The sequence below is a fragment of the Castor canadensis genome, chromosome 11, assembly GCF_047511655.1.
Source record: "Castor canadensis chromosome 11, mCasCan1.hap1v2, whole genome shotgun sequence".
In the NCBI taxonomy this organism is placed as follows: domain Eukaryota; kingdom Metazoa; phylum Chordata; class Mammalia; order Rodentia; family Castoridae; genus Castor; species Castor canadensis.
Genome location: NC_133396.1, coordinates 140,897,887 through 140,913,955, shown reverse-complemented (window position 1 = coordinate 140,913,955; position 16,069 = coordinate 140,897,887). Strand labels below are relative to the sequence as shown.

The 16,069-nt window shown below is 39.8% G+C and overlaps 1 protein-coding gene and 1 pseudogene across 4 annotated transcripts in view; one reads left to right on the top strand and one right to left on the bottom strand.

The window, feature by feature from the left end:
• The window catches only part of Ahctf1 (AT-hook containing transcription factor 1), a 70,816-nt gene that overhangs the window by 15,305 nt on the left and 39,442 nt on the right, over positions 1 to 16,069 (top strand). For 3 of the 4 annotated variants that reach the window (XM_020151975.2, XM_074048813.1, XM_074048812.1), the window contains exons 4-12: positions 1,220 to 1,400; positions 2,713 to 2,920; positions 4,598 to 4,714; positions 9,274 to 9,358; positions 10,562 to 10,712; positions 12,771 to 12,903; positions 12,999 to 13,180; positions 13,790 to 13,851; positions 14,664 to 14,792. In XM_020151975.2, the coding sequence (XP_020007564.2) occupies positions 1,220 to 1,400; positions 2,713 to 2,920; positions 4,598 to 4,714; positions 9,274 to 9,358; positions 10,562 to 10,712; positions 12,771 to 12,903; positions 12,999 to 13,180; positions 13,790 to 13,851; positions 14,664 to 14,792 (1,248 nt within the window). Of the gene's footprint in view, positions 1 to 1,219; positions 1,401 to 1,465; positions 2,089 to 2,712; positions 2,921 to 4,597; positions 4,715 to 9,273; positions 9,359 to 10,561; positions 10,713 to 12,770; positions 12,904 to 12,998; positions 13,181 to 13,789; positions 13,852 to 14,663; positions 14,793 to 16,069 lie in introns of those variants that run through there. The other variant, XM_074048814.1, reaches the window with a different exon arrangement.
• LOC141414547 (U6atac minor spliceosomal RNA) lies at positions 7,046 to 7,155 on the bottom strand (annotated as a pseudogene).

The following is a 16,069-nucleotide window of genomic DNA, read 5'->3' as shown; positions in this document are numbered from 1 at the left end:
GGTAATTCCAGAGCAATAATAGTTATAAATGACATCTAATGTTCTAGTAATCCTTCATGTGAAAAATATCACTGAGTCTTGTTCTTATCTCCAGTTGTATGACTATACAGCGCACAAATGTATGTATATGCATACGCATAATGTGTGTAACATGTATGTTGTATTATAAGTTATCTAATTATATACCATATATACATTATGTAATGTATACATATGTGATGCGTACAATCATAGAAAAATAGAATTTCTAAAGTTCAAAGGGAGATTAATGACAAAATTACAGTTACCTGAGACCCTGTGAGATGATGTAGGGGTCTGAAGTAGTTTATAGTCTGGTGTTTGTGCTTCCAAATTGTGAGAGACCGACTAGATTGCATGTATGTATTTATTTATTTTTGGTGGTACTGGAGTTTGAACTCAGGGCTTCATGCCTGCTGGACAAGTGCTCTACCACTTGAGCCAGTCTGCCAGCCTAAACTCTGGTTATTTTTGGTGTCTAGAACTATTTGCCCTGGCTGGCTATGGACCTCAATCCTCCTGATTTCTACCTCCTGAGTTGCTAGAACTTACCGTGTTCTTTATTGTGGGAGGTTTTGTTTTGGCTTTTAAAATGTAAACACTATGTTTTTCTGCAATGATTTGTTTTTACTCTGGTATTTTGATACTGGGTTTCACTGTATAGTGTTGCTGGCCTCCACCTCTGCCTCAGCCTCTCTCATACTGGGATTACAGGTATGCACCACCATGCCCGGCTTATTCTTAGGAGAAAGAGCTGTATGAATAATCCTAGAGTGGCTGTTTAGGAGTGTTAAAGTGAGAACAGTTTAGGTTTGTTTTACACTTAATAATTTTATGGGTTTTTTAATAACTTGGTTAATGGGCTAAGCCTTAGGTTATTTCATATTTAAACCGAGATATAATTATAGATAGTCCAATATGAAAGAATTATGAACATTTAATGAGCCAATTAGCACAAAGACTAGCACATAATAAGCTCTCAGTCAACATCAGTTACCTAATTGCATATAATACCTTGAAATAATAGTGTAATTGTTAATATATCTGAGATTTCATTATGTTGCTTGTATTAACAAATATCAAATGTACCAGTTCTATATTTGATAATACTTAAACCTTTTGTAGCTAGTAATATGCTTTCACTTCAGGATTTGTTTAGGTGGTTGGTTGTATTTTCTCACCTTCATGTTCTATTTCCTAGGTTACAGCTATTGAACCCATAATTAATCATGGGGGTGCCAGCGCGAGCACACAGCACTTGCACCCAAGTCTGCGGTGGCTTTTTGGTGTGGCAGCGGTGGTCACTGATGTTGGGCAGATCCTTCTTATTGATCTGTGTTTGGATGACTTGTCAGGCAGTCAGAATGAAATACAAGCATCAGGTAATTGGCCACTCTTCACTCAACACCAGAAATTGAGCAGCTGAGCATTCTGGTGCAAGGCATGGCTTATTGGCAGCCCAGGTTTTCTGTAGAGCCAATTGTTTATATCTGTGTGCATCTGAGCACTAGAGATGGTTCTAGCACGAGTTGCTCCACTTTGTTGAAGTGTTCATACGCTACAGTAGGATATGTAAACACTTGGAAGCTGAGGGGAGGGTCCTGAGCTCCAAGCCATTGTGGGCTACAGAGCAATACCTTCTGAAGGAGTGAGAGGGAGAGACAGAAAGAAGGGTAGAGATATTGATTTGTTTGCAGATATATACTCAGATAAGATCTGTGAAGTAAATGTAAGAAAAGGACCAATAGTACAAAAATCAAAAAAAAAAATAAAGTTCTTTCTGGTAGAATTGGGGGTTGGATCCGGGGCCTTCTGCTTCCCAGGCAGGCGCTCTACCCTTGAAGCCACGCCCCCAGGCCCTTTTTGCTTTAGTTATGTTTTCAAATAGAGTCTCCCATTCATTCCAGGACTGTCCTGGAATGTTACTCTCTCCCTGCATAGGTGGGATGACAGATGTGCACCACCGCATCCACCTTATTGGTTGAGGTGAGGTCTCTTGAACTTTTTGTTCAGGCTGGTCTTGAACCATAGTCCTCCCGGTCATTGCCTCCTGAGTAATTAGGATTACAGGTGAGAGCCACCATGCCCAGCTTTTAACCCTTATTAACTTATATGCATTTATCTAGCTAGGGCTGTTTGGTTGCCCTGAAATACAGTTTGTACAGAAAAAGCAGGGTAAATGTGTACTGTTTCTTTAAGTAGTGTTTTCACAGTAGTAAGTTGATATTTGAATACCTAACGATGATCTAACAGGTCTTCCATAGACGTAGACTTCCTCTTCACTTCCCCTTTCTTCCATTTCTTCCTGAGTATCATGATGGTATAATGCTTTTATGTCCACACTGTGCTGATAAGAGATCCCTTATGTTGTCTGACACATTCTCCTTTTGTTTTTGATACACACTTGATATCTGGCATAAGATGCACCAGGGTCATGGACTTACTTCCAAACCTGAACCAGCCATTCCCAAAAAGGGTTCTACCTTAGATGATATTTGATGTGCTGAATTTCTAAAATTACAGCGTTAAATAGAGAAATACGGCTGTTTTCTAGCTCAGCATGCTTTAATATCACCAGTCTTCTTATTCTAATTGACTATAAGTTCATTTGATTTGTTGTTTAAATAATGGATAATATTTTTTGTGTGTGTGCTTGACACATAGTTTACTCTGATTTGTCTCACTTTTTATTAGACCTTGAAGTTATAACTGGTATCCCAGCTGAAGTGCCACACATCAGAGAGAGTGTGATGAGAGAAGGCCGCCATCTGTGTTTCCAGTTAGTGAGTCCATCCGGAATAGCTGTTTCTACTCTGAGTTACATTAGCAGGACAAATCAGCTTGCTGTGGGTTTTTCTGATGGTTGTCTAGCTCTTTGGAATATGAAAAGCTTGAAAAGAGAGTAAGTACAACTTTTTTCTTTATCTATAGTTTCTTCTTAAATATTACTTGTGTCTAATTATTATTTGAAAATTAGCATGAGAAAAGTAATTGAATGTGAATAATTTCCATTGCATGAAATCATAATTTGATATAATGGATCTGGGCAAAGAGTTCTTGACACCCCCATCTCCCAAATAACCAGAGCAAAATGGACTGGAGGTGTGGCTCAAGTGGTGGAGCACCTGCTCTGTGAAGCCCTGAGTTCAAACCCCAGTTCCACCAAAAAAAAAAAAAAAAAAAAAAAAAATATATATATATATATATATATATGGAACTAATACAGCATGTAAATGTAGGTCAGTTCTTCAGTGTTTAAAAAGCACTGCGGTGGGGGCTGGGATGTAGCTCGGTGGTACAGCGCTTGCCTAGCATGCGTGAGGCCCTGGGTTCGATCCCAGCACCAAAAAAGAAAAGACAAAAAAAAAAAAAAAAAAAACCTCTCCCCAAAAAGCACTGCGGTGGGAGGGTCAGGAGTTTGAGGCTAGCTTGGCTCCATAACAAACCCTGCCTCAAAGAAGAAAACAGCTGGATATAGGAGGCACACCTATAATCCCAGCACTTGGGAGGCTGACTGAGTACCAGAGAAGCTGAGGCAACTTTGGGAGACCCTCTTAAAAAAAAAAAAAGCAAAAGCAAAGCATTGCAGTAATTGGGGTGTATCCTATGTGGTTTAATTGTATGTTTGCATAGCATGACTTTTTTTTTTCCTTATGGCAGTACTAGAGTTTGAACTCAGGGCCTTGGATTTGCTGCGCAAATGCTCTACCACTTGAGCCATGCCCCAAGCCCTCCAGCTTCTTTCAGAAGTGTGTGGTCTGTGTAAAGTAGCCATTCCATAAAGGGTTTTTTTTTTTTGTTTTTTTGGTTTTTTTTTTCTTGCAGTACTGGGGCAACTCCACCGCCCCTTTTTTGTGATGAGTATTTTTGAGATAGGGTCTCATGCCTGGGCTGGCTCTGAATTACAATCCTCCTGAGTTGCTAGGGTTACAAGCATGAGTCCCTGGCGCCTGCTCCTCCCCCCCTTTAAAAAACAAAAGTTATAAAAATACTTGAATTACAAATTTTTTATACCATCAAAAACCTCCCCAAAATATACTTTGACACATTTTATGTAGTAGTTAAGAATTTCTATAATACCGAAGGAGATAGCAAATAGGCATTGTGGTTTTTTTGTTTTGTTCTTTTATTTTTTTTTTAAGCTAAGAGTTAAGTAGATGTTTAAACTGTCCAATCAACTTTTGTTTTTGAATTGCTCCTAAGCCAGCCCCTGGAGAACCTGGCTTTTATAGCAGTTTTTCCTCAACACTGTTATTGCTTAGCTAATAATGCTTTTCTTTTATTATTCCTCCTGAGATAATGTTTATTGTGTAAGCCAAGTTGGACTTTAACTAGATGAGTAGGCCATGTACTCCAAGTCACTTAATTTTGGGGAGTGTGTAAACAGTGGTTGTGGGCTGGAGGTGTAGTTCAAAGAGCAGAGCCCCTGCCCGGCAAGCAGGAAGCCCTGAGTTCAAACCTCTGCATGCCACCAAAAAACAACCCCAAACAGTGGTTGCTTAACCCACGTTCTTACATGAGGCAGGCACCTTTCTGTATTTAAAGCTGAGTGCTGTGCTAATCTTCTTGTCTGTTTTAGATACTACACACAGTTAGAAGGTGGAAGGGTTCCTGTGTATGCTGTTGTTTTCCAAGAGCCTGAGAATGATCCTCGTAATTGCTGTTACCTGTGGGCAGTTCAGTCTACACAAGATAGGTTAGTGCGATGCATGTGGTTTTTAAAAATACTTGCCATAACGGAAAAGGGTGTTTCACTGCTGTGATCCCAGCCAGGTTCTTAAGAGGCTCAGGCCTCAAGCCAGCTGCAGCAATTGAATGAGACCTCGTCTCAATCAAAAGAGAAGGGGGGGGGGGTGTGTATGTAGCAAAGCACTTCCTTGCATGTGTGAGGCCCCAAACAATGACAAACAAAAAAATTACCTTATCAAAAATGGAACCATTTCTTTAGGGAGGCTTTCTACTGTGTTGTTTCTTTTAATGAAAGCAACATAATTCAGAGAATTGGTAAGTGGTAGTTGAAATTATTTTAAAAGTTGAATGTGCTACATGCTTGAATAATTCTAAGATAACATTAAGAAGAAATTGTACTTATTTTTCTTGTTCAAATGCTATTTGAAAAAGTAAGCCAATTAAGATAAGTAGGCAGTTACCGTAGGCAGTTTATGGCCTTCTACTCACAAGAACACTTTTTCTCATTTGTAATTACATCCTTCTCCCTCTGTTTTTTATTTGCCTCTCCTGTGTTCTCTGGTCCTTCTACTCGCCTTCCACAATACGTTCCTATGATGAGCTTGGTTCATCTTCCTCTGCATTTAGCTCTAGAGAAATCCTGTCTAATTTCTAACTATGAAGTTTGTTCATTCCAGTGCTGGAACCCCCTATCCTGTGGGGGTTCTTTCTTTGAGGAAACCATTAGGTTTGTGAAATAAATGCTGAAGTCTTGATAACTTACTGTTGTAGCTTCTCTTCTGTCCAACTTCAAATGCTGCATGCCCGAATATTGGTCAGCTTGGGGTTTTGTATTAAGTATCTACTTTCAGGTTTTGTCTTACCTACACTGCAGTTTGCCACCAGAATCAGTTTGCCACTTTGTTGTTAATGGTGGAGAAAATTGCAGTGAGATTGGAATCCTCCCCTTCTTGAATTTCATCCATAGCCCATCAGTCTGGTTGGGATGCCAGTCAGGCACTTGAGAAATGCGACTTGTGGAGGCCCCACGTGGTACGGAATGAAGGAGGGTTCACCCACTAAGTGGTGGGGAGCACTCACTCACACAGTTTTGTCGTCCATTGTTTCTCCCTCCAGCACCATCCCTTGGAGTGATGAATTCTATACACTCATTTTTCTTTTTCTAGATTCTCAACAGTAAAATTGAGAGGGATTCCCTCTTACATTGTTTTGGAACCTGTTGAATGCATCTGTGTCTTGATTTCTGGATTTTTATGGAGCTTTAGGCTTTTTAATTACTGCGATGCCCACTTTTTCCTGATTTTTTTTCTAAATTCTTATGAACTGATTTTGTATTGTTTTCAGAACTGTATATCCATTCAGACCTCAGATGAATCCATTTTAAATATGGGCATGGTAGATCTTTCTGTTTTTCTTTTTTTCAGCAGTACTGGGATTTGAGTGCAGGGCCTGGTACTTACTAGGCAGGCAGTCTGCCACTTGAGCCCTCCCCTAGCTCATGGCTTCTGTCATTCTTAACAGTACTGCCTAGTATCTACTTATCCTTATTGTTAGATCACAGCACATCAGGTAACATGGGAATAACTCTCTGTTGACTTTTAAACTAATTTCTAGTACTTTGTTTTTTCTTTTAATGAGACAGGTTTAATTTTATTTGTAATTTGGATTATTCATAAATTGTTTACTTTGTAATTGTTAGCATATTGATATTATGGTTCTTAAGGTCAAGTAGATATTGGTGGTACTGGGGTTTGAACTCAGGACCTTCTTGCTAGACAAGTGCTCTGCCACTTAAGCCACATCTCCAGCCTTGAGATCTGACATTTTTGTCTTGGGTTATGGTAGTGGGACACGCACCTGTGTGGGAATCTAGGGAAGCCTTTTAGTGTGAGTTCATAATGCGTGTATGCGTACTCATTTGTTTAAGTGACTGTAAGTCACCTTGCATACAGTTGAAGGGAGCTCATGACCTACCCAGAGCCACCTGTGGGACCCAGGTCAGGAATCCTGCTCTCAGTCATTGTAAGACTGATCTCTTGCTTTATAACTGTGTATGTTGTTGTCTGTTCTCCCAGTCCCCTGGTCCTTGAGTCTCCCAGCACTTAATGGTATTTTAAGTTGACTCAAATATGAATATAAAGTTAGTACACAAGTTAAATTAAGATTTGTGATGTGGTCTTTTTCCATTTTTATGAGGGTATATTCATTGTACAGGGGTGATTCTTTGTGACAGTTCCAAATAGTTTTACATTGTACGTTAGTTAGATTGGCTAATCTAACTATATCTTCCCGCAAAACTTGCCCTGCCCCACTTAAAGCAATTGCAAGAGATTTCATCAAAAAATGATGGTTGGATTCCACAAAGTAAATGAGCAGTGCCTTACCTGTCAAGCCCGACAGCCTCTTCCATCCTTTTTAAGGAGAGTGCTAACCTCTTCCATACATTACAGTGGTATGGTCTATTTTCCCCTGTCAGAAGAGTTTTTTGAGCAAAAGAGGGAAAAAAGGAAGAATCGCTGTGGAATGGATGTCACCATAACATTGCATGGGTATAGATTTTAAATTGTTGTCATGCTGCTCATTGATTATAACAAAAACATGCTGGTTTTGTGTGGTCTGTCCTTTTAATATCTGGGTTTTAGGAGCTATTTGTCTTTGCGTTTTAGTCATGTATTTACTCATTCAGCAGCAACTGCCCTTCAGCATGTAACAGTGCTTAACACAGATCATTTCTGTCCTTGTAGTCCAGTGGAGAAGAGAGATAATAAATGTGTAGGTACTGTGTACATTTATTTATTATTTATTTATTTATTTATTTATTTTTAAGGAAGGTGAATTCAAGTATGATGTATTTGATAGATTGTAAGAACTTTTTCTTTGCGATACTGGGACTTGTACTCAGGGCCTACACCCTGCATCACTCCACCAGCCCTTTTTTGTGATGGGTTTTTTTGAGATAGGATCCTGAGAACTGTTTGCCGGCACTGGCTTTGAACCACAATCCTCCTGATCTGTGCCTCCTGAGTAGGAAGGATTACAGGTCTGAGCCACAAGCATGTGGCTGTAAGGACTTTTGTAAATGGCACAATGTATTCCCAGCACAGCAATAAAATACTTGCATACATACATGTGTATATACATACATAAATAATGAAATAAAATTGTTACCAGTAGGAAAATCCTTTCTTTCCACATGAAACATAATCCCACAAAACCATTCAGCTGTTCAAAACTTTTGCCTTTCAAAGACAGGCAGCATAGGTCTTGCCCCGGTATGAGGGGGGAGGTGGCGGGGAAAGGAAGGAGGGTGAATGTGGTGCCAAGTGTGTACATGGAATGTAATTCAGATAGTGATGTTAAGTGTTGCAAAGTGGACCTGGGATAAGATACATAGGGTGCAGTAGGGTAGCAAGCATGAAGCCCTGAGTCCACATCCAAGCATGAAGCCCTGAGTCCACATCCTGGTACTGCCCCCCAAAAAGAAAGAATATGGTAGAGTACAGAGAAGTGCTATTTTTAGATAGATTTGAATGAAGTTAGGACTGGAAATGGGGAGAGATACAGAAGGGAAGAATACATAAGTCCTAGAAAAATGTCTGAAGGAAAGCAAGACCAGGATGGTAGAGCACAGAGTAGTTGTAGACGAGGCCAGAAAAACAGAACTTGTTCATATAGATAGATGTTGAAATCAGGATGAGGAAAATGTTTGAATTTGGTCTGTCTCCCTCCTACCTGTTAAATTAATTTCTGGTGGGAAGTCTGAGCGTTCTCTAGTGAGTCTAAAAACCAAGCAGGGTTGGGAACCTCAGCCTAGATTGAGTGACAACACTGGGGGAAAAGAAGAGAGCTGGAACTGAGTCTTGTGACCCTCAGATTCTCAGAGGTACTTGGAGATTGAGAAAAAGTGCACAGGGGAGCCAAGGATGACTGAGGAATGGACAGTGTTATGCTGGAATCCAAGTAAAGGTGTGTTGAAGGATCTGCTAGTAACAGGAGTTGAGGTTGAGGTGAAATAACTGCATGCTCAGCACTTCACATTGCACGTGTAATATAGGTGACCGAGTCCTTACTGTGTGCTCCTCATCCTCTTCATGACAAATTGGAGGGAGAGACCAGGAAGAAGGAACAAAGAACATGTCCCCTAAGGGACACTCTGTAGTCCATGGAAGCATTGTCCTCGCCTCCCTGTTAGCCACAACTTGGCCAGGAATACCATGTCTCGCCACAAAGGAAGGACGGAAATACAACTGACATTTCAGGCAGCCAGGTGCCTAATTAAAACCTGTTGAAGGAGGATTGTCTGAGAAAGATTTTTGGGTAAAAAGCTAGAGTTGCTGCCACATAGATATAACCTACAGTGCACAGACAACATCAAGCTTAACGAGTTAGAATCAATAAAAGGTAAAAATTGCTTCAAAGGACTACGTTTTGTGAAAACAACCACATAACACCAAGTTCTTCACAGTGACAGTTATGATTTGCGCTCAGTGTGGGGTAAAAAACTCAGATGGTGAGATGTTTTAGTGTGATATTTAGTGTGTCTTTATTGATTTCCCTGTCTTTCAGTGAAGGGGATGTTTTGAGTTTACATCTGCTTCAGCTGGCCTTTGGTGACAGAAAGTGTTTGGCATCAGGACAAATCGTATATGAGGTAAATGATAATTAAAATGCCATCTTTTTGGTTTTTGTTTCCCGTTTTATGTGTGTTGCCTTTAAGGTAGTGAAAAGTGACTTTTTAAATTTTTTTATTTTTGTAGTACTGGGGTTTGCACTCAGGGCTTCACCTTCACCATGCAGGTGCTCTACTGCTTGAGCCGTGCCTCCAGCCCAGGAAAGTTCTTATATTCAAGTTAATATTGCATTCATAATAGGGTGAGAGAAATAGTAGATTACTGATTGAGATGTCTAATCTGTTTTACCATTGTAGCACTCTCACCTAATTTCTCCAGATACCATTTTCTTCCAGACAGGGAGACCGGATGACTCAAATGTGACCTAATTAAAACCCTAACTTTGCTGTTCTGACTGGCATGAAGCCATGAGCTTGAGTGGCTTAGAGAGGAAATGTACCTAGACTCTCAGGTGATTGAGTTCTTGACCTAGTGTTTGAGGGTGGATGGGTGGCTTTTAGGTTATCCATTGAGTTCCTGAACTATATGTTGTTGTTGTTGTTTTTGTGGAACTGAGGTTAGAACTTGGGACTTGGTGCTTTCAAAGCAGATGCTCTACCACTTGAGCCACACCTCCAGTCCATTTGGCTGTGGTTAATTTGAAGATGAGGAGCTGCTTGTCCAGGCAGCCTCCCAAGTGGTTAAGATTACAGCATGAGCCACCGGTGCTAGTATTATATGTAGCATTTTTAAGGTTATGCATAGCCATTTTGTTAGATTGTTAAAGGAATCATTGAGTTAAAAAATGTATAAAATCTATTCTAGACCAAGAATTTGAGTGAGAACAAATAGGTTCTGCTGACCAATGGTGTATGCATGTGTAATTTTGTTTGTTTTGATGATACAGCACTGGGGATTGAACCCAGGGCCTTGTGTGTGCTAAGTATGTGCAGCTGCACCTCAGCCCTGCATACTTTGGTGGTTATTCTGTTTGCACTCCAGCTGGTATCTCATGAAGTTTCCCATGTGTGATGCAACTTTACAAGATGAGTCTAAGTTTAACTTTTAATTTTCCCTATGGTATGTGTCTGTATACACACTATATACTTGTACGGTCTTAGAGTCTTTTTCAGTGATTTCTTCTCTTTAGTCTTTGTCTTTATCTTTGAATTGTATGAAAAAAATCATTAAATTTGGGGAATGTTTACTCCTATTAAGATGTGTGTGTACATTTTATGTTACAGGGATTAGAGTACTGTGAAGAGAGATACACCCTGGACCTGGCAGGTGGCATGTTTCCCTTGAGAGGACAGACTAGTAATACCAAGTTGTTGGGATGCCAGAGTATAGAGAAATTTCGATCTCATGGCGAGAGGGAAGAAGGCGTGAGTGAAGGTTGGTTAAAAGTACTGTATGGTGCTGAGCTGTGTCTCAGGTGGTAGAGAGCTTGCCTCCCATTCGTGCAGCCCTGAGTTCAGTCCCCAGTACCACAAAAAACAAAACAAAAACTTTTTAAAAAAGTACTATACCATGTGAATGCTTGGTTGAAGATTTATGATAGGTGTTGATTTATAGTTATCAAGCCTGACAGTTAAACAAATTAGAGTGCTGATTTTGGTGTTTATTTAGACCTGCATCACATACTACGTATTTCTTGGCTTTGCAGATTGCTGTATAGAACTCAAGAATTGACTACATTAGGCTAATACTCTTTTTAAAATTTATTTATTTATTTATTTTTGTGGTACTGGAGTTTGAACTCAGGACTTTGTGCTTGCTAAGCAGATGCTGTACCACTTGAGCCATGCCTCCATTTTTTGCTCTGGTTATTGTGCAAACAGGGTCTTACTTTTTGCCCAGGCTGTCCTGGATCTCAGTCCTATTGTATGCGCCCCACCATAGCTTGGATGATAGGCCTGTGCCTGTCTTGAGATGGGATCTCAACAAACATTTTTGCCCGGGTGCCCTGGAACAATGATCTTCTTGAATACAGCCGCTGATGTAACTCAGGATGGATAGGCTTGCACCACAGGGTCCAGCTGTTGGTTGAGATGGGAGTCTCATGAACTATTTGCTCAGGCTGGGCTCAAACAAAAATCCTCCTGATGTTATCCTCCCAAGTAGCTGGGATTATAGGCATGAGCCATCAGCACTCAGTAGGACCCTTGTAATTTTAATCCAGATCTTAAAACAAAGTTTGTCTCTTTTTTTTTTCTTTTTTCACAGTACTGAGGTTTGAACTCAGGACCTCATGCTTGCTGGGCAGGTGCTCTTACCACTTGAGCCACTCTGCCAGCCCTTTTTAGTGTTGGATATTTTTGAGATAGGGTCTTGTGAACTACGTGCCCTAGGCTGGCTTTGAACTGAGATCCTGTTCATCTCTGCCTCCTGAGTATGTAGGATTACAGGTGTGAGCAACCAGCACTTGGCTGTGGTCTCTAATCTTAACTAGTGTAAACAGTCTCTCTCCCCTGTGTATACTTTGAGCCATATATGGTAAACATGTTGTGTTACCTTGAATTTTTTTTCCTTGTCTCCTTTAGTCCTCCCATCTTCCTTGTAAAATATCCCGGCATAGATTTTTCCATGCAGCATTGCTTCAAATTCTATCCCTGTCACTATGTATGACCGTCTGTAGGTTACATTTCTGAGCCCTCTTTGTCCACTTGTAAGTGGGCTGATACATGCACACCCTTTGCAAGGGGTGGTTGTGAGGTTGGAGTGCTGGAAACGCTCATTCATGCTGTTGGTTTTGTGCTGTGCTCCGAGGTTCACTCTCACAGTGAGCTCATTCCTCCCAGAGATGCTCATTTCGTATTTCCCACATCTGCATGTGATCTTGTTTTCATATCCAGTTAAACATGCCCAAAGCAGAATGTAGCGGGCTCCCTCTTCATTTTCCAGCCACATCTTCCCTATTCTATTTCTCATTGGCAGTGTCTCCAATTTTACTTCTCCCTTGTCTTGGTGATATCCCTTACTCTAGTGCCATTCCACAGCCTCTGTCCATGTATGCTTGTCTTTTTTTTCTCTTCACTGTAAAGTTACATCAGTAACTTTACCAAGGTTCCTCTAAAGAGCTAAGCCCTAGTGCCCAGAGGTACTCGTGTCAGGCAGTGAATTAACTTCTCTGGAGCTAGTTGTGGACCATCCCTGGGAGAACATTGTTTAAAGTTACTTTCTACTTTCTGCTTCCAGAATCTCAAAGTTCCTAAAATGTTAACTGGAAACAAGTCAGGCCAGAACTTTTCTGATGAGTACTTTTCAATAATGTCTTAGAAAAGAGAAGCAGTCAAAATATAAGTGAATTAGTGTTTTCTTACATTCAAATGATAGAAGTGTGTTTTGACAACTCTAAACCTAAATTTAGGAGAAAATCTTATGGTTCTGTTGATGATTTTATATTGAGATCCTTCATTTTAAAAGTGTCTTTTTTTTTTTTTTTTCTTTCAGCTCTATCTCCTGATACTAGTGTTTCAGTCTTTACCTGGCAAGTGAATATATATGGACAGGGAAAACCTTCTGTGTACTTGGGGCTTTTTGACATAAATCGTTGGTATCATGCACAAATGCCAGATTCATTAAGGTAATGATTATTTTGTTTTTCTTCTCCTCCTCTCCCTCCCACATTGGTGTGCATAGCTGACCAATGACTTAGTAATTTTTAAAATTTTCTTTTAGATCAGGAGAATATCTGCATAATTGCTCTTACTTTGCATTGTGGTCATTGGAGTCTGTTGTAAGCAGGACTTCTCCACATTACATCTTGGATATATTAGTACATGAGAGAAGTTTAAGTCGAGGCATTCCTCCTTCATATCCACCTCCAGAGCAATTTTTTAACCCAAGTACATTTAATTTTGGTATGTATGTTCTTAACTTCACCTTTTAAAAAAAGTAACATGCAAAAGTAGTGTGTAGATTATGTAAAGCTGGTGGAGTGACTCAGGTGTAGAGCACCTGCCTAGCAAGCATGAGGCCCTGAGTTCAAGCCTCAGTACCACCAAAAAAAAAAAAGAAAGAAAGAAAAACGATGGTATTTGTACATAGAATTATGTTCATATCTGACTTTTTTTGTGTGTGTGATACTGGGGCTTGAACTCAGGGCCTCATGATTGAAGGCAAACACTAAACCACTGAGCTATATCCCCAGCCTGATTGTTATTTAACATGGATAATTTAGGGGATAAACTTGATACACATATGTGAGAAATTTGGTACTTAACGTTTATAAAGAAATTAGCACTTAGTTTGAATGTAGTAGAAAATTTTGTGTCTTTCATAGTCAGTGCACTCATGATAAGGGTAGTTAATTGTCAGGGTGAAAGGGCCTGTAAAAGTTTGCTCAAGCATTTATTGTAAGTAGCAGTTTGGTTGCCTGGCAGTCTGTTAGCAGGATGACTTTTGCTTTAAGTGCATTCATACATGACATTTATGCAGACGCTCACTGCCGCACTTGTTTGCTCACTCAGATGCCACTTGCCTGTTGAACTCAGGAGTTGTCCACATAACCTGCACTGGCTTTCAGAAGGAGGTGAGTAGCCACACACAGGTGGCTCCTTGGTTAAAGTGAAGGCATGAGAGAACACGTGATGAATGTACTCAACCTTGAGTGTGCATCATGCAAACTGTTATTCCATCCTAAATGGGACTGTCTGCCACGTCTTTGAGATTAGCAGTTAAGTAGCATCAGTTTTAGTGACAACCTGCGGAGGAACAATTGGGATGTTTTAGCAGCTTTATGTGGAAGTTACCACCATTTTTTCTTCAAATCCTTTCTTCTTGGATCTTTTCTAAAAGTTGAATGAGGAGAAGGTACTGGCACAGGGAAGATGAAAAAAGAAATCAGTATATAGAAAAAGTCTTCCCTGGGGAATGGTGGCCGCCCTTTCTATTGATAATCAGCCAAATGTGAATGAATACTGTATTTATACTTTATCTCCAATCTCTGTCATGTTAGACATAGAAATAAAAGTTCATACATGTCAAGTGTCAAGATGTGTTACCAAATGCATCGGCTTTAGAGAAGGTTATGTACTCTACCTAAAATGCCTTCTCAATATCATTCATAAGTAACGAGCATCAGTTGAGTTCAAGAATCTAAAAGCCCTGGGCTGGTGGAGTGGCTCAAGTGGTAGCGTGCCTGCCTAGCAAGATTGAGTTCAAACCCCAGTACTGCCAAAAAAAAACAAAATCTAAAAACCCTTCTCCTTGGTCTTGCAATGTAGTCTTTCCATTAGGCATTTTTGTAGTTTTACTCAAGGTTTAAGTACATTTTTAATTATTCCTAAATTTGATGATTATAACTTAGTACTGATTGATGTCTTAAATATTTATATATTGCAGACTTTGACTTTTTTAAAGAAATCAGGACCATCACTCGATGAGGTCATTCCTGATGGTTATAGTCGTTGTCTTGTAGCTGGCCTTCTCTCACCAAGACTCAGTGATATTCAGCCTTCCAGTTTAAGTCAGGTGAGATGGTGTTTTTTGACTGTATTCTTTCTGTTGGATTGCATGTTACTAGCTTGCTATGCTAATAAAAATCAGTGGATAGTGTCATGCCCACTTTATATAATTAGTAGTTGTTGTCTTGGGTTTGGCTTAGGAGGTTATACTTCCAAGGTTCAATAGGCCATAATTTGGCACCAGATTCAGTTAGCTGTGTAGATGGGTGTATAACAGGAAACACACCATGACATCATCAGACATGTCATGAACAGAAGTCCTATTGCAGACTAGTGGCCATTTTCCAGCCCCCGGGGAGAACAGCATGAGTGAAGTCACATGAGTGCAAACCAAGTTGAATTTCATGACCTATATCAAAAAATGCTTCCCCGGGAACTTGTTAGAAATACAAGTTCTTGGTTCCTGCCTTACAGGTATTGAATCAGAAACTTTGGGAGTAGATGCTACCAATCTGTGTTTACCTTACCATTTGAAACTACTGACCCTAGCTCTGTAGAAACCTGAATGATATAAAAAGCCTATTAGTGACCATCCAGGTTCCTCTAGTAAAGGGAATCAGGCTCAGGAACAGAAGCCAGAGTCTTAGCTTCCAGTGGATTTTTGTATTCCCTTCCCATTACCAGTACCTTGTACCAATAATAAGGAGATACCTTACTATATAAGCAGTATCACCTGGTGACACAGGAATCCTCATTTACTCCAACTTATTTGTGAAATGTGTTCAAAGAAAGTAAATCCCATGCTTACTAACTCTTCCTCCACAAGTAGTGTTTAAGCTATTTAAATACTTACAGATACGTAATATAAGGAAATCCTAGAAAAGGAGCCTTTTAAATATCAGATGAACTATAAATACTGTGTGTGATGGTTTATCTCCACAGTTGGAATTTAATACTTGAGGGGAAATAAGAAGAAACGTGTTAATACCAGATCTTCCCCATTCCCCATGTTCATACTGCTGTACTTATATATTGTACACCATATAGTCATTCAGTAGTCTGTTGTAACATTTTTTCTTGTATAACCTTTGTTTTTCCTGGAGTTTCCAAGTGGCTTTTTTTTTTTTTAAACTTGTCCAGTCTCTTTCATACAGCCTTAATTTTTTCTTCTCTTCATCTTGATCTTTTTCTTTGTATAAAACCCCAGTAGACAAATGTTGAATATTCTGAATTAATCTTCTAATGGCTTTTTACTTTGCAATAATTTGTCTCTTGCCTCTGGCTGTACTTTCCAGGATATTTCTTCATCATTTTCCCTTTATTAGCTTTTTGTGGGATTGGGGT